General features: G+C 36.2%; 1 protein-coding gene across 15 annotated transcripts in view; it reads right to left on the bottom strand.

Moving 5' to 3' along the window:
* The window catches only part of CACNA2D3 (calcium voltage-gated channel auxiliary subunit alpha2delta 3), a 459,196-nt gene that overhangs the window by 427,927 nt on the left and 5,870 nt on the right, over nt 1-25,399 (bottom strand). The window contains exons 1-2 of one of the 15 annotated variants that reach the window (XM_072044269.1): nt 18,060-18,133; nt 17,759-17,891 (exon numbers count right to left, since the gene is read on the bottom strand). The exons of 13 other annotated variants lie outside the window; for them this stretch is intronic. In XM_072044269.1, the coding sequence (XP_071900370.1) occupies nt 17,759-17,770 (12 nt within the window). In that variant the 5' untranslated portion in view covers nt 17,771-17,891; nt 18,060-18,133. Of the gene's footprint in view, nt 1-17,758; nt 17,892-18,059; nt 18,134-25,399 lie in introns of those variants that run through there. One more of the 15 variants, XM_072044268.1, reaches the window with a different exon arrangement.

Below are 25,399 nucleotides of genomic sequence, written 5' to 3'. Positions count from 1 at the left end.
ACAATGTCATATTACACAGAAGTTATTTTTTATGCAACAAATCTATGAGTAGTTCCTATTTTTTGTCAAGCCCAAGAGCTTTTACATATTTTTAGAACCACTTGTTTGTTCTTTCATCTTCACACCACGCAAGAAAAACAAACAAATGGAAATAGGAGATTCTACAGAGCAGGTCAGCACTGCAACAATCCATAAGGCAATAAATTCATGATGGAGGCAACACTATGGAGAAGAAACAGAAACTTCATGCAAGTGGAAGTAATAACTGCATACTTTGCCTACAGCACAGTTCCCATCCTTGTTGAAGTAGTAGTAGGCTAAATTTAATACTGGGAATGCAGCCACATACTCTATCAATAACATCGTTTGGAATCACACCTGATATTCCCAGGTAGAACTGTCCAAGGAAGTCTGGTAAGGGGTGTGCTTTCTCTTTTGAAGAACACAAAATTCTAACAGAGAAAATTTCCCAATACACTGCTTCCTAGCAGTGATCAGAACGGCAAAAAAAGTCAGTGCCTAAACAGTCTCAACATCACTGGAAGAAAATATTTCCATTACCAGACACGTGGATTCCTTGTACAAATAGCACAGGAACTGCAGGAACCCAGAATACTAAGACTTCTACTTCTGCATTTGTGCACAGCAAAGTCACTGCCTGTCTGTACTTTCTGTACTGTCTGTACACAAACTTCTTTACAAAGAGGGCAGAACAGCAATAATAGGTTTGCTCCCAGGGAAATTTGGGGTACTCCCCCTACCATGGGTCAGGCTTTTCACTGGGGAAAGCTCAGAATGGACTCAGAAATATTTTTAAAACTTCACAGAAATGGAATGGTATGCTAGAGACCACAGCACTTCTGGAGAATTATGCTTTGGGATAAATTGGATTTAAGTTATTAGTGATAACAGACTCTTCTGTACACTCCAAAATATTAAACATATATCAACTATGCATAGTGAAATAAAATTGAAAAAAAAAAAAAAGTGAAAAAAAAACAATGGCCTAGTACAAAAGATAGCAAGCCAATATAGCTAGATCTAGCTTTTCAAAATATAATTAATTTGAGAAGCCTCTTCTAAATTTCAAACCATGCATGTTAAATGAGCTGAAATCCTTCACTACTTTCTCAGAACTGATCCTAGCAGACTGCCTTGAAGGTTAATCCCGTTGTAAGGCTCGGACAGAGAATGTAAGAATGTCTATGCTTTATACTTTTCAAACACTTTCCCTCAATTCTCAAGTACTTTACAAATACTCATGCCCATAACCACAACAGAGATAAGGAAAAAATTAATAACCAGAAATAAATCACTTACGCAAAATCCTAGCTGAATCTCCTATTCACTAGCTGCAATCATTGCCAGTGTCAACTAAGATCTAAGACCTTATGTCTCTCAAGACAGAATACTTCACAAGAAGAAGAGGTCAAGAATGTGGATGCCCAGGTGAGGAGAGAAATGAAGGGAGAAAATAAGCATAGCCTGGTGCTTCTATTCACCTTCTACGCTACCTTTCCACCATAAAAAAAAAAAAAAAAAAGATAATCACCACACCTCCAAAGCAAGCCTTACTTTTCTCATACACTGCAATGACTGTAAAGTCAGTTACAATTCCATTATTCAATAACTGCAGTACAATAAAACATTATACCCTGTAACTGAAAGCCTTGTATGATCAAGTACCAGAAGTCATGATTTTAAAGTATGTGAAAGATATTACATAGTTAAACAGAAATTGAACTGCAAAGAGAAAGCAAGACCAGATAATTCAAGATTCTCATTTTAAATCAAAAGAATTATGCCACCATTTTTTCCCAAAAGACAAGTAAATATAAATAAACATATAATATATATATTATTTAATATATTAATATTAACATAATTATTAAAAATATATTAATTGTATTATTAAATTTTATTATATAAAATATAAATAATTATAAAAAATATATAAGCTACAAAATACTTTTTTTTTTTTAGTTCCCATTCTTTTCTCAAGAGTTCCCTTTTTTTTTTTTTTATCTTTCATTAACAAATTGGTAAATTGATCTTCACACTTTGAATCAACAGGCAACATTCGATGTACATACTCCTAATTTGTTCTTTCCTAAGAAAATTTTAGAGCTTGACAGTGACAATGCTAAATACTTCCTATATAAAAAACAAAGCAACACACATAAGGGACAGTAATTCCTTCCTTAGAAGCCTGATGAGTTCAGGAAGCTTTTTAGTTTCCCAAATCTAACGTATGGCACTGTCAGAAACTGAAGATAATGGAAGGACAACAGGAAAGACCCCTCGTTAAAAAAAAAAAAAAAAAAAAAAAAAAAAAAAAAAAACTGAAATTTTTAGGTGTATGTGGTGATGAAAAAAGTGAGGAAGAGAAAATACGCTTTCAAACGACCAAGGTGTGTAATTTACTTCAGTTACTAAGTAACAGTAAATCTAAAACAATACTTTAAATGACATTGTCTTCTTTCTTTTGTTAATGACAATTACATAATTCAGCCACTAGTTTATCAATTCATATATAGGCATCGGTATAATTTTCTTTTTTTATTCACAGGTTTTCAAGGTGAACAGCTAATAACCTGCAATAAGTTAAATTACTCACACAAGATTAATGGCATTGAGCGTAGAGTATAACAATTTAGCGCTGTAATCCTTCATAGGATATACAGGTGAATGAACACGATAAAAAGAAATCTGACAATGGGCCTTGGGACTGGCATGCACATGATGCAAGGAAGTAACTTAACCTTGGGCTTGCTCTTTGGAATAAAAGATGTTCAGTATGGAAAACATTCATGAACAGAACGTTCATTTGCCTGTGCACTTTAGATCATCTATCTAGCAGCTAACAGCAATGGAACACAGCCATCTTGAGAAGGCAATTCTGTGCTGCTACCCAGAAAAGTGCATAAAAGTACCTATTCCACCACTATTAACACTGGTTGTTGATTTATTTTTTTAAATATATATCTTACTAGCTGAGCATGCTATTTCAGTAAAACAAAACAAGTAACATTTAGATCAAGCAATTTTTAAATTTGATAGAAAAATTTCAGAGTCTTATGTAAAGTCCAGTGATGTTGCATAATTTTTAGTGACTTTAGTACCCTCAGATGAGCTCCATACACAATTTAAAAGGCTGTTTCTCCATTTCCTTTCATAATGACATGTCATTCCTCAAAAACCTCATTTGTATAGAAGTTTCTATTCACAAAAGACATTGCTGTGTCTGGGGCAGAAGGATCAGCAAGCACTGGAACTTGTGCAAAGTAGCTCACATTGTGTGGTCTGTCCTGCTCCAGTCATGCCTCACCATACAGACGCTTTTACATCAAAACAAAAAAAGTGAAACACTTTTCCCTTCCTCAGAAGTGTTCTCATACATCAAGTCACATACAATAAGAATAACGAATCCTGTTCTTTTTTTAAACGTTACAGGCAAAATATTACATTACAGAAAAAATATAATGTGCTTACATGAAAATCTACAGAACGTTAGTCTTGTCTGATTCTCAGCAATAAAATCCAGTATCTTTAAATACTTGATTTGCATTCAACTATCCCAGTACACGCAGAACTAGAATTCTGTTCTAAAATGTTCTTTCAATTTAATAAAACATATTTGAATCCCACATTTCTAAACTTATCCAAGTCTTCTCTCTCTCATGAGATTACAGAATAAAATCCAGTAAAAAGAATATAATTTTAGGCAAACAAAAAGCCAGTCAATGTTAAATATCATCATAGATATTACTAAAAACAAAGCTCCATTTAGGAATATTTAAACTTAACATTTTTAGTTTTCAGATCATATCATACCAAAGATTGGAATTTCTACTATACAGTTTAACACTACTTTATGTAGAAAATTGACAAGAGATTTAGATTTCAGAGTCAATTTTCACCTCTAATACATTTCAATAGGAAAAATATTGGCATAGTGATACATACAATCTGTTTTGCATACATTATTTCCCCACATGTCTTTCACTAAGAATTCAATGGCCAGAAAGGGCCTTCTCAGGTGGCCAAGAAGGCCAAGGGCATCCTGGCTTGTACCAGAAACAGTGTGGCCAGCAGGGCTAGGGAGGTGATCGTCCCCCTGTACTCGGCTCTGGTGAGGCCGCACCTCGAGTACTGTGTTCAGTTTTGGGCCCCTCGCCACAAGAAGGACACGGAGGTGCTTGAGCGGGTCCAGAGAAGGGCGACGAAGCTGGTGAGGGGTCTGGAGAACAAGTCCTATGAGGAGCGGCTGAGGGAGCTGGGCTTGTTCAGCCTGGAGAAAAGGAGGCTCAGGGGCGACCTTAGTGCTCTCTACAGGTACCTCAAAGGAGGCAGTAGTGAGGTGGGGGTTGGCCTGTTCTCCCACGTGCCTAGTGACAGGACGAGGGGGAATGGGCTAAAGTTGCGCCAGGGGAGTTTTAGGTTAGATGTTAGGAAGAACTTCTTTACTGAAAGGGTTGTTAGACATTGGAACAGGCTGCCCAGGGAAGTGGTGGAGTCTCCGTCTATGGAAGTCTTTAAAAGACGTTTAGATGTAGAGCTTAGGGATATGGTTTAGTGGGGACTGTTTGTGTTAGGTTAGAGGTTGGACTCGATGATCTTGAGGTCTCTTCCAACCTAGAAATTCTGTGATTCTGTGAAAGGGATACCTGAACGAATGATCCCATTTTCCAATTTGTAACGAGGTATGAATACTCTAACATGAAATAATTTTTCAAATAGTTTTTCATATATTTCAGGAGCAATATTCAGGACACCATTAACTACAGTGTAGAAATCAATGCAAGCCTGGAAGACAGATACTCCCATAATAAAAGAGAATCTCTCACTTTGTAGCAGCTAACTGCCCCTGGAAAGATGCGATAGCACTTCTTGGGCATTTCATTTACTTCTTCACGTTAATCTGTATATAAATTCCACTAGGCATTGAGCTTCATTTTCCCTGTCCTCTGGGGAGTCAGTTTTCGGGTCTTTCTCTTAAAAATTAAATTTAGAGAACAGATAGCAAGTATCTTTTGCTCAAATCAGCTCTGGGAGTTCTAAAGCTATTCGACAAAATGGCAGCAAGAACTTGAAAAGCATTCACCAGATCGTTACTACCTCACCTGCAAGCAAGGTACGTCACCCACACTGATAAATAAGCAGCGAACAGTTCTGGATTGTTGCTTGGGATGAGAAACTGCAGGAAGAAACATTGTTTACTCCAAGTGTCCTTTTCCACTTATTTTCTGTATCCCCCTACCTACATAACCCTGTCAGAATTTGCCACTTCCTTTTCAGATTCATTATGAAGTATCAGTTCTTAAGTCAGCTAAATTTAGCAACTGTTGTTAATTCACCTTCATTGGACAGCAGACTAGCAAGAGTCCACTGGCTCTCTCTGTACAAGAAGGCAGCATTCTTCCTCACATTCTCCGGAAGTTAACCCAACTGCAAAAATTGGCTGCCCCTAATTATCTGCTGTCTCCTTACCTAGTAACAGTCTCCAGTAGGAATGCAAGAACAACATTTTTGTATGTATATGCCCATATATATATGGGCATTCTTGCTTCTCTTGCTTCTTCTCTTGCTTCTCTATATTAAGTCTCAAAGCAGATGAGATAATGTTGTGGTTTCCATTCCTCAGTAGCCCAAGCATTTTTAGAAGTCCATCCTTTCACTTCTTCATCCCCAACCAATTCCCACCATTGCAACTCCTCAGCACAACACTAACATACTCAGAAGAATACTTTCTGCTGGAAGTGAGGAAGAGGAGAGTTATGAAGACCATTTCAAATGTGGCCAAGCAACTTTCTTACAGAGGAATCAATTTCTAAAAAAACGAGTACAGTGTGCATTATCTGGGTATTCATTACCCAGGGACATCAAAACCTCAATATGCCAACAGAGGCAAGTAAAGAAGCAAGAAGTAAAGAGCTACAGGCCAAAGCACGGGTAAACCTGACAGCTATGCCAAAGTTAGCGTATCAATTGCTGACTCAGAATATAGTCTCGTTCTCAGTACATGTCAAATAGCAACAGCATTTTTAGAGACCACCAAATGCAGAGAAAGAGATATTACAGAATTAATCCCCACTCTGCACTCATGTTCAAAGCTGATAATTTTCTTTGGAATCATACAGAACATCTAAAATGACATTTTAGTCAAAGTACTGAGCAGACTGATGAAAACAAGGTTGGTTGCCTTTTGTTCGGAAAGCAAATGCTGTCATTTTTATTGCTTACAGCCCACTTTATAGATCAAAATCCCACTTTAAGCAAAGGAGCTAACCAATTTGAGCACTGTGTTCTATGGTTGTCAGCTGTTGAGGGAAAAGGCAATTTTCAGATGTTTCGTGATACTAGTTTGGCTTGGTTTATAGCTAAAATAGCAAGAGTGATTTTCAATATCTGATCATTCACAAATTTATCTTCTCTATTTAATGTCTTAGCCTTTTTTAACCTGGTAAATTTAAAAGTGCCTTCAAAAGTTTCTGCAATAATTTGATTTCACTGAGCCAGAATCGTCAAGGCAAACATTTCAAAAACCTTGCACTGTGGATTTCCCCAGTTCCGTCTGAAAATGAGATTCTACACAAGCCTAAAGTAGATGCTTAATTAATATTACACTTCAGTTAATCTTTTTCCATTTTGCAACTGTTATGCATTTGAACTATTTATAGTCAAGTAACTCACTCACTAGAATATACATTACCAGTAGATACTTGTTTTCCTTCTTGTGTCATTAGTATTTTTTAGTGAGACTACTCAGAGCACTCTGTGATCCTGCTGAGGACTGCTAGCTGTTCCATACAGGGCCTCGCCACTTGCTTCCACAAAGGAGGCAGACATGCTGAAAATGCAGATCAGGAAATAAATGTTAATGTGTTTTTTGTTATTCTTAGCTCCTGCCTTTGAAAGAATCTTAATAAACAGACTTTGCAGCTCTGGTTGTGCTAGAGTCACTGAGATCACTTTCATGTAACATCATTTATTACTGTTAGAACCTTTAAACAAAAAACACAAAGTGAGAATAATTTCTCTTTCCTGGGAAATTAAAGGCAAACTTCCTTATGCTTGCACCTCATTCCAAATAAGCAGAAATAGTTCTTGAGAGGCCAATAAGAAGATGTGTATGTATTTTTACCACTGCATAATAAGTTGTACTGTACAAAGCCATTTTTAGTGAAGAAGCTGGTACAGAATAACTAGAGATTTTAAAACTCAGCCTCTGGTTTATTCCACATTTCTTCCCATAGAAGTGTCTGGAGAATAGCCAAGTATTTTTTGCTCTGTTTCGGCTCATGATACCACCATCGGAAAAGGGATGAGCTCCCCAAAACAGCCTGTCAAACTGAAATGCTATGATTTGCTAATGGCTGTGATCTACAAGTAAAACTAATGAACATAATGAAGCCACACATTCTCTGCTATTCACTGTGTAAGTAATGGAAGCAATTACTTTCAATTTCTGGTCACTGTTAGCACAACATACAGATCCTTGAAGATTGCAGACTCATTCTTATGCTTTATCAGCCTCACAGAAGAACGTGGCCACATTATCATTTGAAGAGGCCTAACAATGGTTGGGGGATATATTCAAATGCTACTTGTATATCTAATAGGCACATTGTACAGCATCAATAGATGAAATTGTTCACATTTTTCCATGAATACAAATATACTACTAGCAAGAACATCAAGTTAGAGCTGAAATAACACTCAATACACATAAAATGAATAGGAAGGACATGAACCACTCACAGAATAAAATGGACAAAGCAATAGAGTTTGTAAACGTAAACCTGCATAGTGAGCAATATAGTTTAGGCCTCTAAAAATTACTGACAGCTGGGAGCACTACAGAGCAAGTTTGCTTAGATCCCTAGCAGCAGGAGAAAAGCACCACACTGCTGCTTGCTGAACTCTCCCGTAGGCTCAGGACCAGCACTGATGGCATCTGGAGGAATAATGCACAGCATTAGCCCTCGGGGTGTCTTGGTTGGATGCAGGATTGGGTATTACTGTAGAATTCTTTGATGCTTTCAAGAGGACACAACAATTCCCAAAAGGAAAGTGACTAATAAACATCACAGCACTGATCAAAGACATTGTTAGCTTTGTGGTTGATTTAGCTTTATGTGAGATGTAAGTGCTTTACTGTCTGCAAGAGCAAATGAAGACCTGATATGAAAGAAGTCTGGAAGGGAAGAGAGATTACATAGCCAGAATCACAATGAATGGTGCATTAGCACATGTATTACCCAAAATTCATGGGAAACCTAACAACATCTCACCAATTCCTCCCCTGCTATTGCAGATGCCCTATAATAATCATTCTTGATCCTATGAAAAGCAAAGAAAATAGAGATCACCAGCTATTACATAGCATTTGCGCTTCTACTAGCTGTTTGGGAAATCAGTTACTTGGCATTCATAAATGCTAGGAACTGCATGGAGTTGATTTTGCTCATTATGTACAGGCACTTGTTTTTTCTTGCAGTAACCCCCTTCCAAAATTGTAACGTTTTTGCACCCAGCCCAAAGCATCATTCATCTCTGATAAAAAGCATGACAGGAAAAGATGTTTCATAAGACGACCTTTTTTCATTTTTGTGAACATAATAATGAAAACTGTTAACAGACAACTGCTACAGCGATTCTGGAAGTTGTGTAGATATGTAGGCAAATGTTATTATTTCAGACAATTTGCTTGCGGCAGGTGCAGATGAACTTGGACTGCACTGTTCAGGCTGGGTCCTGAACTTCTACTAGAGAAGGCAATGTTACAGACATGTCCTAGGATCTTCGTACTGAATTTATCTATGGAAATAGGGAGAAGAATCCAGTCTGCAGTCCAGTGTCCATACAAGGAGGTAGATTTTTGTCATGTCTCTCAGAATTGGAATAAGCATTGAGAGTCCAAATTTTCTGAGAGGAGGCTTCTAAATATAACAGTCAAGTAGGATGATAAAACAGCAGAGAATATAATTCAGAGTAAACGAAGGCTATTAAGCTTTAAGAGTTCAGATTTAAGTAACAGAAACAAAAACTAATAATATTAGGTCAGGAAGGGAAAGAAGGTTTCCCTCCATTCCTATCTTATGTTTTTAAGCCAACAGTTTCAAAGACAAATGCAATGGCTGGCAAGAAAAAATGATCTATGATTTTGCATGAATCAGAACATATGCATACATGTTCAAGAGATACTTCATCTGAAAAGGAGGTACTTTTTTTTGGCTGAGGAGATTTGTAGGCTCTTTTTTTTTTTTTTTTACTACTTCTTTATATATATATATACACACACATGCGCGCACGTATATACATAGCACATTTTTGAGATACAATCACTGCACCTGACATGGGTATAGCTAGTAGTAGTAGTTGTCCTACACAAACTAGTATTTTATGAGAGCTCTTTCTCAGGACCTAGTTAAGGCAATAATAACGATCAAATGACTGATTTTAGAAGGGGTCTGTTCCACAAAGTCCTATGAAAAACTAAACTCCCCTGGGGTTTAGGGATCCAGACATTTGGGTTAGATTTGTTTGGTTTATGTTTTGTTTGTTTGTTTTAAATTCATTCACAGAATCTTGTAGCCTGGTAACAGAACAAGATTTCCAAATCAAACATAAGCATGCTCAAAGTGAGCCTTGGATTCTAATCTGGAAAATAAAAGACCAAAATATAAGAAGTAAACTCACATTCTTTAAAAAGCTTGATCTGAATGTACATGTCATCTTTTGAATGATAAGTTTATCCACTTCATCCCTTCATAGCTTACTTTTCAGATTACATAACAGTGTATAAGCTTTTGAAACTCAGGTGTTCACAGTCTATAGTAATCAAAATTATGTCTGAACCCTCACCTTTAAGAGCAACAAGCTAAACCTGTACAAATCTTCAAAATGTCAAAAAGAACTCACTGCTATACCTTTCTAGGGTCTTACTCATGCTGCCATCCTGTGACAAAAAACAGTAAATGCAAGAACAAAGTTCCACGGGAAAAGAAAAAAAAAATCAAGATACTTCAGAAATATTTTTAAGCCTTGAAGAAAGTCTTGTATCAAACACAAAGATTCCAAGTACTGTGCCTTAAAGGGCCATGTAATTGCTTTATCATTCTCACAGTGATAAACTGACACTTCTCTTCATCTGTATTACAGATGGCCAAAAAAAATGAAGAAACAGTATTAAACAGGTCAAGCTCATAAGAGCTTATTATAGATCCAGTGTATTATTTTTTTTTTGCCTGCTCTAACACTGTAACACATAACATTTTCTTGAAATACCCTACCTTGTGACAGAGCATCAGATTGAAATGCTTCTCCTTCTCCCAACTTGGTGAAGTAGAGTGCCCACCACACATGAAATGAGGTACATTGGGACTGGACTCTAAAGAAAATCTAAACATTAGTCTGAACTTTCCTGAAAAAAAAAAAAAACAAACAAACAAACAAAAAAAACTTTTAATTATTATTAACAGTAATGACAGTAATAGAAAGATAAGAGTTCCATGGATTTCCTGTGTTGACAAAGCAGCCCATTTGTTGTGTGAAACATAACTTGATTGCAATGAAGGTTACCTTCAAGTATCAGTACATCAACAGTGAGAGTGAGACAGGAGGAAGGGGACAAGTGGAATAAGAGAAACTGTATCAGATTTGGTCTGTACCCTATGAAGTCATCAGAGTCTTCAGTGGTTGAAATAACATCAGTGCTTAGAGGGGAAAAAATAGATGAACAGTTTAGCAGGGAACATCACCAGAAACGAATGGCAAGCACTCACATGAGTCTTACTGAGGTCATGTTGGCATAAGCTCACTGTGCATGTTCTCTCAGAGGTGAGAAGCTCTCAAACTAGATATGTAGACAGCTAGCCTGAAAACACAGCTGTAGAACGCCTTTGGGACCACAGAAGATGTCACCCACCTGAGTGTGCTTGGCAGCTCCACATACAGTAGCATTCAGTACCTTAATGCACTGCCCAGGATTTTCATACTGGCAGCCTGCAGGCAGGCTGCTTTCCAAAGAAGTCACACAAATGGAAAATGAACAGATCACAGACCATGCTGTTCTCACAGCCGCTCTTTCGGCTGCCTGTCATATGGCTGTATGGATGCAGTCATTGAGTCTATACCTTATCTGAGAAGAAAGATTGGCAGATAGCCTACTGGAGTCAAAGCAAGCTGAAACAGTCCAGCTATTTCGACTCGTTCTGAAGATGGAAATTGCCAAACTCCAGAGCCACTAGCCAGGACTAAAATAAAGGGGAAAAAAATGTAAAAGCACAGATCACAGAAGCAAGATGCTCAGGAAAGTGCAGAAATACTGAGGGAGTTATTTTAAAATCAGGACAAGATGCGTTAGTTAGAAAGCCTGGTTTACACACAGTGCTTATTAAGGAGGACCTCCGGGAAGACCGAAGCGCGTGCTTGAAAATTTGCGTCCTCTTCATAGGAAGCTGAGTTATCAAATAGACTAATCCAGTGTTAGAAAATGAAGTGCTGATCAGCTTGTACATTAAGATCTTTTGCACGTTCGCAAGATGCTGTAATTCACGTGTTTAAAACTATAGCTGCTTATTACTCTACTGAGGTGGGGAAGGCTCAGCAAACAGGTAGCATGGTGAAACCAGCAGCAGCTACACGCTTGGCAGTTCCATATGCACAGCAGCAATGAACAACCAACACTCCACCTGTGGACAGGTCACCCCAAATTGCCACTCACCACCCTCATTTACCTTATAGGTAAACTATTCTCACCTACCTTCAACATTGCTCATTGGGTCAACCACATTCATCAGAAAGCATGCAGATGGCTCAGCACACACACACACACTATATATATATATATATATATATATATATATATATATATTTGTAATATATGTATTATATATAATATATAAAATATGTATATTATTTATATATATAAATATATAATGAAAAAGCAAATAGCAAATACAGGTAAAAAAGTTAACAATATTTTGCTGTCTCAAGTTAAGAAAAGAGATCATGATAAAGAGAAGGTAAGAAAAATGTTATTCAGTTGATTTTTATGTCTGTGTTAATACCACTACCTCTACAGACCATTATCATTACTACCAAACATCAAAACACTTGTCTGTGCAAATTTGCTTAGAGAAATCAGACATGGATTTTCACTTTCCTTCAGCTCCCCAAATTTTTAATTCCAGTTGTAAAGCCATATTACAGTAGGCATCTACATAAAAAACACAAGCACCTCACACAAAGCCTGGCTCAACCTATTTTATGCTATTAGGGCTATTCAAAAAATAATAATAATAATAATGCTAAGTAGCCATTGCTATTAGTTTAATATTTAGTAAAACAAATTAACCCTATCTCCCAATTGGAACACCTTGAATGATATAAACTGAGTCCTAAATAATGGATTCAATAATTTTCTTAAGAAGTCAAAATACTTGTACAGCTGATTAAAAGAAGCCACATTAAAACCTCTTCAGTCTATATGAATACCTAAAACATTTATCATATGGTAGCTAGCTTTGCTAAAAAGCATAATATTTCAATGTCAAAAAACAGAAACAGAAAGAAAAAAATCCCAATATGAAAAACTATTTTTCACAACAGCTTAGTTTATGTGTTTATTTTTAAAAGTAAACAATGCTCTATTGGTGAGGGAGGTGTTTTTTTGGTGGTGGTGGTGTGTTGGTTTTTTTTTTTCTTCTTCTTTTTAACATACATATGAAAAGGAATTTTTCTTTGAAAGATCTAATAAGATATCCTCTGGATTGTTTGAAAAAAGTCCCGCTATGCAAAGGTCAGACTGTAAGATACTTGGCTTGTCTAGTACAATAAACCATGGTATCCAATTTCACCCCGTCTTTCTTTTTCTTTTACTTCTGTTTCATAACAGACTAGCATTAATACTTATTTACCACAAGAGCAAATCTTTCTTCACACCTTTTCCACATTCCAGAAAGGCCAGAATAAGAGATGTTTTTTCATGCCTGAATGAACAACACCTGCAATACAACATCTTGCTGCAGAATTTGGGTATTTTTATCCCTCCACACAGGTAAATAGTTTTTTTATTGTTATTATTATGTCATGCTTATAATCCTATTTTTAAAGATGCAGGAAACTATACAACAGCTACTGTTTTCCCATTTTAGCACAAGATGTAGCTCAGGGTTATGACTTTTTACAGCTGCACAGAGAAACCAATCCAGTTACTTTAAAAAAAAAAAAAAAAAAAAAAAACAGTTACTATGCTCATTAAAGAAAAAATCACTTTTTTTTATAGGGCTTTACAATAACTGCAGGTAGTTACATGCTTCCTCTATTCCTTTTTTTCATGTAATTGTGTTTTCTTCTTCCTGAAACACATGCACTGTTTCAATAATACTATTTTAAAATCCAGAGAACTCTTCCACCAGCATTGTTTAGGTTCAGAACTGATCCTGAAAAAGGTTATATGATGATCCTATTCTGCTCCTGATGCATAAAAAAGTTTTAACTGCTTTTTACACTCATTCTGAGCAAATAACCATAGTTAACACTTCTCCACTTTGAGATTTCACCCAAATACAGCATAACTATTTTAGATGAGAAAGGCAGATTCTCAGGATGAAAAAATAACTTTTAAAATGGAAACAAAGATATTAGTAATAATCCCATCCTTTATACATATAACCAATTGCTCTATCACTCAGAACTAATCTCACTACCATCCATTCAAATACTTCTGTGCTTCAACAAGTGCATTCACATAACCTGACCTATATCCATCCATACAGAGGAAAATATAAAGTATTAAACAAAACAAGATCTAGGAAAAAAATGAGAAAGCAAATAAGTACAGATTTTGAACTGGTATCAGAAATATCTGGAGTAATCTATACATAATGCTGTGTAGTTGTGGCTTTTGCAGGAAGTGGCAGTAGCTACCTGAATGTGAGAAACGCATCGTGCTGGAGGACCGGGTTGCAGTCCTCTGGTATCAGAGTTGTAGGTACACTGGCAAGTGAGGATCAAAGCTCTGCTAACACCTTTGCAATCATCCAGCAGATGTGCCAGAGAGCTATCAGTACCTAACACTGAGCTAGACTGTCTCAAAGACACTACTACTCTCCAGGATGAATCAAGAGCAAAAACCAGTTGCTCAAGATCCATCACTCAACAACCCTAGCAACACAAAGTAACAGAACTTGGGATTCCCAAGTGCCACTTCTCTCTCATAACATTTAAAAGCCACTACTAATAAGCTCGAAGTGAGAGACAAAAGCTCTCTGGGTAGATATGGGGAACTTCAGGAAGAAAGTTATTTCCACAATTTTCTTTCTCTGAAAATATCAGTGGGGCTCAGATCAGAAATTACAGAATGAATGGAGGGTAGCAGCATGGGGAAACAGAATCACTATGAACAAATGAAGAAACATTTACACTTCTAAAATTAAATTGCTTTTTACATCTAAGAAGTTCTAGACTAAATACAGTCAAAAGCAACCAGCAACTGGGAGGTGGAAGACTGATACAGATACAGAGGTCAATGTACATCAAGGTTAGATTCCATCTCTTAAAACATTTTAAAGAAATGAGAAGGTTCCAGTGAAACAGGACTTTAATAGAGAACTGTTAAAATACATAGCATACATACACACACACGAGTTAAAACATAAGAGTAAGTCACAGAAGAGGATTAAGAAAAGCTATATTCTGAAAAAGTCAATTATGACAATATCAGAAGTCTGAAGTGAGGACAGAGGACGGGGGAAAAAGGAAATGAAGAAGCATCAGAAAGGAGAAAAACAAATGCTTAATGTAGAAAATATGTTGTATATCAAGCCACTCGTATTAAAAAGGAAGAAAGCAATTCTTCATACATGACATAATAAAGGAGAAGAGCTAGTGCCACAAAATGATTGCAAACTCCTTTGGAAGGGAATGAAGAGAATAATTAAGGAGCCCATATGTTGAAATCACTAAGTGACAGAATTTTATTTTACCATTCACCTACAGGAAATGTGATTCTATTCCAGTTACTTTTCTTTTTAGGCAATTAAAAGAGGAAAGAAAACCAATCTTTCAATTCTAACCTCCTACCCACCCAGAAGAAAAAGTTGGCAAAGTACATACACTTTCACAGTTAAAAAGAAATTACAGCTTGACTTAATATGAAGCCTTCAAGGAGATTTATAATTACTCTTCGTATTGAAACCATAACATTTTCCAGCCTGAAGAACATTGCACCCTCAAACACTCTATACCTCTTCTCCTACAGACTACAGTCTTATTAGAGGTAGCTGTCTCATTACTCTGTATAACTATTGTGAATGTAAAAGAAAACTTCCCAACTGTAGATCTAATCCTTTTGAAGTTTATATTATTATACTCAGCATGCTAAGAACTAGTTTAAAGGCTTGCAAGAAAGCATACAGTCATAGTAGATACAGACCTACATATATATCCAAGGTAAATGTTTTTTTTCACTTGAATGTACAATAACTAGCTGCCACAATCCAGCAGATTCCTTTCCTCGGTTCCATTCTCCACACCAGTCATGACAGCTCTATATAATCAAGGCAGAATCACCCCCTTAAAAAAACGGTATTTGTGCTACTCACTACTTTGCAGCAGTACTTTTCATTGAAAGCGCATATGCTGTCGCCAAGATCAGCCTTATTTCAAGTACAAAACTACTTAAGTGCTACTCATATCAACAAGCAAAGTAACTCCATCTGCCCCCATTTCAATTGCTCCTGAACTGATGTGAATTTAAATTTTGTTAATTAGTTTACCCTTAAGTGAGATTTAGATAATAGCATTAATTCTGCATTAATCTGATGTTCATTCAACTTTCAAAGACTTTGGAAACAGATGCTATAATTATCCAGACTCCAAGCCTGTTTTACACCAGGCTACTACTGCTACATGGCATGGTGCAGAGGACTGACCTGTTCAGTCAACCAATAAACCATTCATTAATACATACTAGTAAGCCATTTGATAACTTTTTTTTGCTTTAAGTGATTTTCATATACAAGTTTCAATCAAAACATTTCTAGGAAAATGACATAGACTACTGAAGACAGAACTGGAAAACTCTGCTTAGCAAGTGTGGAACCAGACATACTACAACCGATTTGCACAATGTCAATCAACAGGTCAGGGGCAAAACCTCAACTACATGTGGTGGGGTTTTCTTTGTTTGTTGTTGCTGTTTTTATTTGGAGGCTTCCAAAGCAGTAACAATATTATTTAAATCAAATTAATGAATGCATTAACTAGCCATCAGACATCTCAATGTTTAAACAAGTAAATGAAATGTGAAAGGATTATCTCTACCAAATTAAAGAGGTGTCCCACAACATTGAGAAACTTTGCTATTAAATGAGTAAAGTTTATGCAATGCAAACCATGGTACAGTCTGCCTGGATTTGTCTTAATTGCACAAGGAAGCCAGAGGTTTTTACAAGACTCTTGAGAGGAAAATACCAGGTAGGCACCAAGGATGTATGTGAAGAAAGGGGATTTTGTACTTCTCAAGATGGATTTTATTGAAGATTTTTGAGAAGAGCTGAGTTAGCAGCTGCTTTTGTCAGACAAATTATGTTTGGAATAATTACAGTTTGCAGTTATGACTCCTGTGCATTTGTGAACCAAAATAAATAGAGTGCAATCACATAAATAAAAGCCATACATAATTCTATAGATCATTTGAATTTTTTCAACATATACGGGATTGGGACCTACAATGACATTTTCTACAGCCCATGCTCCCACAGAATTCACCAGATATCTTCTAATGTTAAAGAAATTCTACTAAATAAAAATATATTTATATCGATAACATGCTTGGGGTGGACTTCATAGAATTAGTGCCAAGTTATGAGTGCAGTGAGACTCCTGTTACATTGGGGCTGTACAGATAAAAACTTCAGCAGAGAAAAATTCAAATCAATAATTTAAACATGAAAAAACATTCAAAATATTAAGTATCTGGGAAGCTAAATACAAAAAGAACAATGTTATTTCTTAGCAACATTCAGTTTAATTTCAGCTGCCTTTCCTAGATTGAATTTTACATTTCTTAGCACATGATTTCTTCTTCAGCTTAGTTCTTGGCAAAAATTTTGAAATCACGTAGCACTCATCCCTCGCTTTGGAAAAAAAAAAAACAAAAAAAACCAAAAAAAAACAGTTTGGCTTTCTGACTATGACTTGCATGTTTTTAATATGTTTTTAATATATTAATAAATATATATTTTTTTAATATATGTAAAAAATAATCACCAGTATACAGACTTTGACTCAATTTCACACAAATATATTCTCCACTTGCATTAAAGAGGTAAAAAGACATGCTTCAGGTCCTTCTGCTTCTTTGCCCCTGCAACACATTCTGTTCTTGTGCATCTGATTTCATTTGGTCTCCCTGTATTTGCCTTTAACTGTTTTAAACGAGATAGTATCAGGAAGCTGAAGTAGACTCCTCCCTGCAATTTGCCCTGTCTGAAAAGTGCTGTAAAGTTGCTTCTACTGTGACAAAAAAATCTTCCAGTTAATATTTGAGCAAATTCCTTCTCTTTTCCTTCTTCCTGAACATGCTAAGGTACAACTAAGCATATTCACTGTTACTGGAGAAATAGCCACCTCCACTTTCCAGTATGTTGTGAAAGTTAAAATGTACACTGGTAGATCCTCAAGTATTTATTCTTCCTTTTGGAAAGTGTAACACTAATTGAATAAAAGACCATTTTAAGGACAATACCTGTATTTGCATAACCTTCCCCCGTACTTATGCACTGAAGAATTATTAAGCCATTATTCATTCTCTTTCTGCATATTTTGTTCCAGCTCACCATATCCTTACTGCAGCACTGCCATTACCTCTGCTCAAGTCACTGAAAAAAAAAAAAGCATTAATGATAAACATTTCCAGAGCAAAAAGCAAAGGCTATGAACAAGTGGGAGCACAGAGGACAGAGTGAAAAAGTATTTGCATAACATAAATTTATATGGTAAATACAACACAGCTAATCAGCTACCCATAATGCGATAAAGAAAGTTACCTGGTTTTCAATTTAAGTGCTTTTGGCATTTGTAAATTTGACTCTGTAACAAGTCTCGTTTGGTTGGATCTTACTTGAAAGAAGATTTTAAAAGGTCATTCTGAAGGCTCTCATGAAAAAACAGTGCAAAACTGCAGTTATGGAAAAAATGAATAGTAAGTGGTACCAGTGTAAATAAACTAGCATAACAGAAAGAAGATTGAAAAATTAAAGATTAGTTTCCAGTATGAGCATAGCACATCACTTTGTATTCAAAAGATAGGTAGAACAAATCCTCTGACAAGAAATGGTTCTGTTTCACTTGCCAGCACAATGCCACGTGGAAATATCAACCACAGACACCAAGTATCTACAGCAGAAATAAAAGGGGGTTTGTTCATTTCATAGTTTAAGGCTGTAACAAAAAGCCATTCACCTTTTTAGCTGTGGAAGAAGTTTTCAAGTCTGCTTCTGAATTAATGCTTTGTAGCTCTCAGAGGTGCAAAGTTCCATGCACTTTGCCTTGCTTCTCTAGTGGTGTTTTCACCACCTCATTTTCCCCACACAATAAGCACTTTAAATGTTAAAGGTCCTTGGACTGGGAGTAGAGAGTTAAGGAGAAAGACAGCATTGCTAGGTCCATTTTACAGGAAAAGTTAGCAAAGATGCCACCATTTTCCTGTGAGGACAGCAATGTGGGGGAGGTCCTGCTTGTAGCTTTAACTTTCACATTAAGGCTTCTGGCATTCTGGACAAAATCCTACTACTGTCACAAGTTCTGAAATTTTTATGTAGGACATTACAGGTGTTATTTAACTGCCTAAGCAGTCCATCAAGAAATTATCACAGGCCTAGGGTGAGAAGACAGATCTGTCTCAATCTTAGTCTTCTGCCTGGATTTTAACAGGAAATTTAAAACTGAGGTGGCCAACAGAATTTTTTTTTTTCCTCTTTGTGTTTTCCATAGTAAGTTCCAAAGGGTTGTCAGATTTCATCTTTACTTTTACTGTGAAATTGTGCTGCAGTTTGTAATGATAGAAGGACGTCTGTAACATGAAGTGAGTACTCAGACTTTTTGTACAGTGCCATCTATAATCTCTCGTTGTACTTCACTGAAGAAACTGCTGAAGATATTGTAAAAGGCAAAATGTAAGTAGGGGGCAGTAAATCTGTTGGATGCAGATAGTCAATGGCTGCAAGTCATAACATAAAGCTTTACTCTTAGCCTCCTACAGTTTTCATTATCAGTGAAAATTTCTATTAATGTGATATGATAGTATCATGTACAAACAGCTCAGCAGTCATAGATTTGGCACAGCTGTCATAAAATGATAGTCATTTAGCTTCAAGGTAAAGCTGAAGTTTGAATATTCCTGCTTTTTATCTTTGAAGCTTTGTCACTTTAGAAGATAATTATCTAGTTTTGTGACCAATGATGTGTTCCCAACACATCAAACTTTAATACCCATAGTACAAAGATCCTTTTCTTGTGTCTTGAAAATTAGTGACTTAGATAGCTTGACAAACTCTTGGGAGTATATTGAATAGCCAAACATTCAGATACAACCTAGAAGACAATAGGAAAAGTAGATGCTGTAGCCCTGACCAAGTTTTTCATAATGCCTTCCAAACAGCATTTTCACAATGCCTTTTATTTAACAGGCTAGAGATACTATTGCTATATAGTTCAATGCCTGCAAGTCAAATCCTTGTTTGTATATTAAAACTTGAAGAAGCTCCTTGCCAGTTACAGCAGAATAATCTAAAGTGAAAACAGATGAGGCATAAAACCTTCTACCAGCTGACAAGTGATTTCTGCACAACACTAAGTTCATTTAAGGTACTGTGGTTAAATACAGTAAAAGAAAAATATCTACAGTAAGACAACTAAGAAATAAAGAGTTTGGTTTAGCCCTAGATTAGAAGGGAAGTGCCTGTGCTACCATTACAAATTAAAAATATAAAAGGTTTTCCAATTCCTGCAATCAGCTTACTGGAGATTACTCTCAAGATCTCATAATTATGAGAAGAGTTATGTAGCCCTATTGTGAAAAGAGGAGTGTCTGTGGAGGAAAGTTTACCTGAATATTAAACAGAAGAGAGTTTAGATTAAAACCCTGTAATGTTAATGCAAGTATTTAAAAAAAATGAGACAGAAAAGAGGCCTGAGGAAGCAACTGAAAGATGGTATGACTGAGGCATAACAGAGTTTTAGGAGAAACAAATATATCAAGAGAGAGAATCAAAATTCTAATACAATCAAGAATTCCCTAGGTCATACTCGGAGACTTGGAAGTGGTTAAATTCACAGGCAGTCCACTGGCATAACACAGTAAGCTTTCATGCCAAGCTCTTAGGTCTGTGAAAATGCTGCTTGCTTATAAGCCTACCAAAGAAGTCAGCTGCAGACTAACACTTATTTTCTACGACATGGACAGATGCAATTCAAGAGTCAAAGCCTTGAGCTGATGAAACATGCATAGACCCAACAGAAAAAAGAATAGTGGCAATATATACATTTCTATATATATATTTCTTCTATATAAGGAGTATTTATTTGGAATTGTCTCATTTCTAAAAAAACTTCTTAAAAGTACCTGAAAGGTAAACATGGCACATGGCCTGGACTAAAAAATGAAAACAAATAGAACTATTGCTTTCTTGATTTTTGCCAAATGAAACTCATTTCCAAATAAACATAGACAATGGCTCAAACATCCAAACAACTTTTATGGAAATATCAATCTCTCACTAAGTTATCCATCTGTTTACAGTGGTTGAAAATCTTTCAGCTAAGGTCCACAGCATTTTGGGGGATTTTTATTAGCCCTTACATTTTTATCAGTATTTCACAATAAGGGAGGCAATAGTATAACATACCTTGGATAATGTAAAGCATATAGGTCTTCCAGACTGAAAAATCAAAAGGAAAAGGTTTAAAAGTACAAGTACACTTCAATTTGTATTTTTTTTGCCTTGATCAAAACAGGGGCTAGACACCTGTCTTTTGCAAAAAGACAAGTGTGTCTTAATATAAAGTTTCTTAGAGCTGCTTTTCTATTTCTATTAATGTTCAAGGATACAAAAATCAACAACAGCCTGACTGCCTTCTGCAATAAAACAACTACATCTGTGAATGAGTGGAGAGCAGTGGGCGGCATTTACCTTATTTCAGAAAGGCTTTTGATATCTCCCACAGTATCTCTGTATCTAAATTAGGACAACTATGGTCTGTTTGAGAGATGCCAGATCGGTGAAAAAACAGTCAATGAGCCTCAAAAGGTAATGGTTATTCACAGCAACCCTGGAGGCTATTTGCCAGCAGAGTTCCCCAGGGGTGTATACTGGGAACTCTTTGTTTTAATGTGTTCATTAATGATCTTCATCACTGAAGATGTAGAAGACTCATCAAGATTGTGCACACCACTTTAAGAGAGCACTTGAAGGTAGGGCATGCATAGCAGGGAACTGTTGGGGAGAGGACCTATAAACAGCCTTCTAGTACCTACAAAGAGGTTACAGACAAGAATAACCAATGCTGTTTATGGGGATGTACTACAGGAGGAGTACAGGAGGCAGAGTACTACAGGAGGCAGCAAATAGTTTTTCATCCTGAGAATGGTCAAGCTGTGGAATAAGAGATTGTGGCATCTGTCTTTGAAGGTTCTGAAGACTGGACTCAAAGACCCCCCAAAATATGCTCTGAAGCCTGCATTGAACTTACTTTGAGCAGAAACTTGAGTTAAACAACCTAAAATGTTCTTCCAGAACAATTATTGTGCAATGACAGAAAAACAGAGCTCCACAATGGAAGAGTGTTAGGCAGCAGTAGAAAGGGGGAAGATGAAAGCCACTTTTTGTTTTGGTTTGGTTTTGGTCTGGCCAGAGGTAAATTCAGTATCAAGGTATTCAGAAGAACATCCAGCAGCCATCTTCTCAGCCTGAAAAGTCTAGAATATTCACATAATCTGCCACCTGCACAGAATTCAGGGAAGACCATAAACTCCATCTTTTGATTACTCCAAAGGAAAATATTTTATGAAGCCCAGAAGTCACTTCCACCCTTTTCTATATGCCAAGAACAAAGCTTTGATGTAGATACTACTGTCACATATACAAGCAAGAACCTAAAGAAACAAGCAATCAAGTCTGCACATGTTAAGCCCCAATACATTGAAGGAATTATATACACATACTTCTCATTTTATATTCCCGATTTATGAACCAGATAAGGTCACCATACCATTTCCCCCCCCCCCCCCTTTTTTTTTTAATGGAATTGAGATCAGTTTATTCATACATCTTCTACAACCTTTTCTTAGGTACTCTAAGAGCTCAATCTAGTTTGAAGGATAATAGTGACAGTTACCTTCCTAAGTGCCTCCTGCACTGCAAACTGATATATGCGAAACTTCTTCACCTCCCAGCAGCCATCTCCTGTATAAAAATTGCCTGGCACTGTGTGCTGCTCAGGCAGTCCTATTCTGAAAATACATTTAAAATGTACACACATCCCACCTATAGGCTTGTCCAAGATTTGTTTTATACATACAGACATGCACCCAACACTTCTCTATAAACTCTAATCTTTCTCTCTTCATACTCAGAGTACCACTGCTGAAATAGGCTTATTTTATCTTTCCCAAGTAAGACAAGTGATTTTTGTTTTAAACTCAACCGCTGTCCATGGTAAATTCACGTCTAGCTTGTTAAAGCAATCTGAGATTCTATAGCTACTGCTAAGATCCAGCTAAGGAGTGCATGAAGCCGACTCTCACGTGAGAGGTATTTATGACAGCTTAATTCCTGTGCTCTGGATTCTATTGTCTGTAATTTATTCCCAGCTTAAATTTAATATACTGATTATAATATCTATACAGTCCGGTGTGGACAAGCCTTTGTCTCTCTTGAATAATCCCATTCTCCTCGTACCTTACAATATCCTCCAAACCAATGTGCTAGTTATCAACTATCTGTAAAGTCCCAAGAGATCTGAGGGCAGGATATTTTCAGAAAACACCTGTCCCTGGAATTCAGCACTTCTAGAAAGGTACCCAAGATCCTTCCCAAATTTTCTCAAAGTATTAATTAAAAAAAAAAAGCTTTACCATACTCCTTCTTCAGCTACAAATATTGTAATGAATTTGTCATTTGCAAAGGAATTACTTAAGCTTTGGGAAGAGGATAACTGGGGTCACAAGAATGTCCACAGTTTTGCAAAAACATACATAGAAAAAGCAAGATAGGAAGACGAGAACAATGTATTAATTGGAGTATTTCATGCAGACTTTTCCATGAAGCATCTATAGAAACCTTAACAAAGTAGTCTATCCTACACATTGTACAACACAAATTATAAATTGGTAACCATTTATTATCAGCAACAAAAATTGTACCCTACAGAACAGTAATGACATTTGAAAGTGTAGAGTATTGATTAGTAGTTGCTTTAAAAGTGAATCACCATTACAATGCAGCATCTACTCGTGGTTGTATACCTTCACTCCCAAGATAATCTGCATGGAGACCAGCTCTTTTAACCTTGAAATGTAAGCATTTTCCAATATAGGACATAAAATCAATCAACCATAAATGCATTAAGTAAGGGAATTAGCATTCATTCCCTTTCGAGATCTGATATTTTCCAGTTGGATTGTCCACTCAATTTCCATATTATTGGAAGTGCAATGCATACAAACTTACAGAAGCCATCTCCTATATCTGTTAGACTTCACCAATAGAACATATCTACTTTTAATAATATAACTAAGAGGCTCATGCTGTACTTGCAAAACCCAGAAGGACAGAAAATACTGCAAAACACAGAGTACTGATAGCAGAAGAGGATGAATTCACTGTGGTTTAAAATAGTTCTTTCCTTTTAGTTAAGGAAGAAATATAAAACATGATGATTGATATTCAGGGTGATTTGGACTACATTTTTAAAACATTACAAGCACCAAGAAATTATCACTCCTGCCAAGACATTCAAGCAAGAACTGCATCATTCAAGATGCAGTTCTAACTCACCGAAGGCAATCAAAATTCTCCATTGCTTTCAGAGAAGGCAAGACTTCATCACAAGAAAGGAGAAAAAAATCACTTATAAAGAAACGAAAGTCACATAGCACTATGATATTTTCTTCTACAGTTCAATATTCTAACTGAACATTGGTATTGGATGTACCAAGTTTTCCCCAGAGTGCACTTTTTTTACTCTCAGAAAAAGAAAAAATAAGATATTAATCCAAAATAATCTATCTTTATGTCTTCACGTAACAACATGAAATACACAGCAAAACACACAAGCACTCAACAACAGGTTTAGCATGGAGAATAGCTTTGTGATTTACATTGCCTGGAAGAAATGAAGGGGACAGGAGTTCAAGTCCTGCAAGTTGCAAAAAATCACTTGCATTAATCATCAGAATTGAAGTGTTTTAAGATTCACATATGATTATTTTTTTTTTTAATCATTTAGTGATTGTTTTAATTCAGTGAGGGGAGACATTTTACATGACTCAAAATTCTGAGTTCAGAATTATAACGAATTAACTTCAAGTTTTAATAAAGTTAATGATTTACCTGCTTGCTTTTTGTTTGCTTTGGTTTGTTTAAATCATAATCATGTGTACACGGGCTTTTCTGGTTTTTTTTTTGTTTTTTTTTTTGATAGGAAAAACAATGTCATTTTTGTAGGATTAAATTTAATAGCTCAGCTAGCAAAAGTTTAAATTGACATCCAAAAAGGCAATCCATGTCTACAAGCTTAAAGTGCATAGCTTAGTCCTGCTGACTCTTCCTTCAAAGAAGGCAGCAGTAGCTGCAGTATCTTGAGTGAAGAAAAAGAAAAAACAAAAAAAACACAGCCTAAAGAGACCAGAACCAACATAAGGCTGAATAAAAGAAAAGCAATTAATGTCAAGATGATGGGACTAAACTTCAAGAATTTAAGTAACTATTATACATTTTAAAACTAAAGATAGATGTACTGCATGAATTAGATACACCAGCTGAATACTAACTGCTCTAAATCACCCTGTTATATTAATTTTGTACTGACATTTCCAGAGTTGTAAGAAACAAGATACAACACTAGTTGGTAAGACAAAATGTAGTTCTGAGCCTTTAAAATAGGCATGCTATACTGATCCAAAGATTTGCTTGTAGAAATACAATGGACTTGAGAACTCCTAATGCAACAAGGATTTTGTTTCGATGAGTGGGCATATGCAGACCTTAGACTGCTAGAAATTACATAACACTGAAGACTCAGTTAAGCAACTTACATAATAAAAATCTACGACAGCTTTAAGAAAGATGGTTTTCAGCAAGACACCTTATTAGCCAAACCATCAAAT

This window comes from Anas platyrhynchos, chromosome 13 (assembly GCF_047663525.1).
Source record: "Anas platyrhynchos isolate ZD024472 breed Pekin duck chromosome 13, IASCAAS_PekinDuck_T2T, whole genome shotgun sequence".
In the NCBI taxonomy this organism is placed as follows: Eukaryota; Metazoa; Chordata; class Aves; order Anseriformes; family Anatidae; genus Anas; species Anas platyrhynchos.
This window is presented reverse-complemented; position numbering and strand designations above follow the sequence as displayed.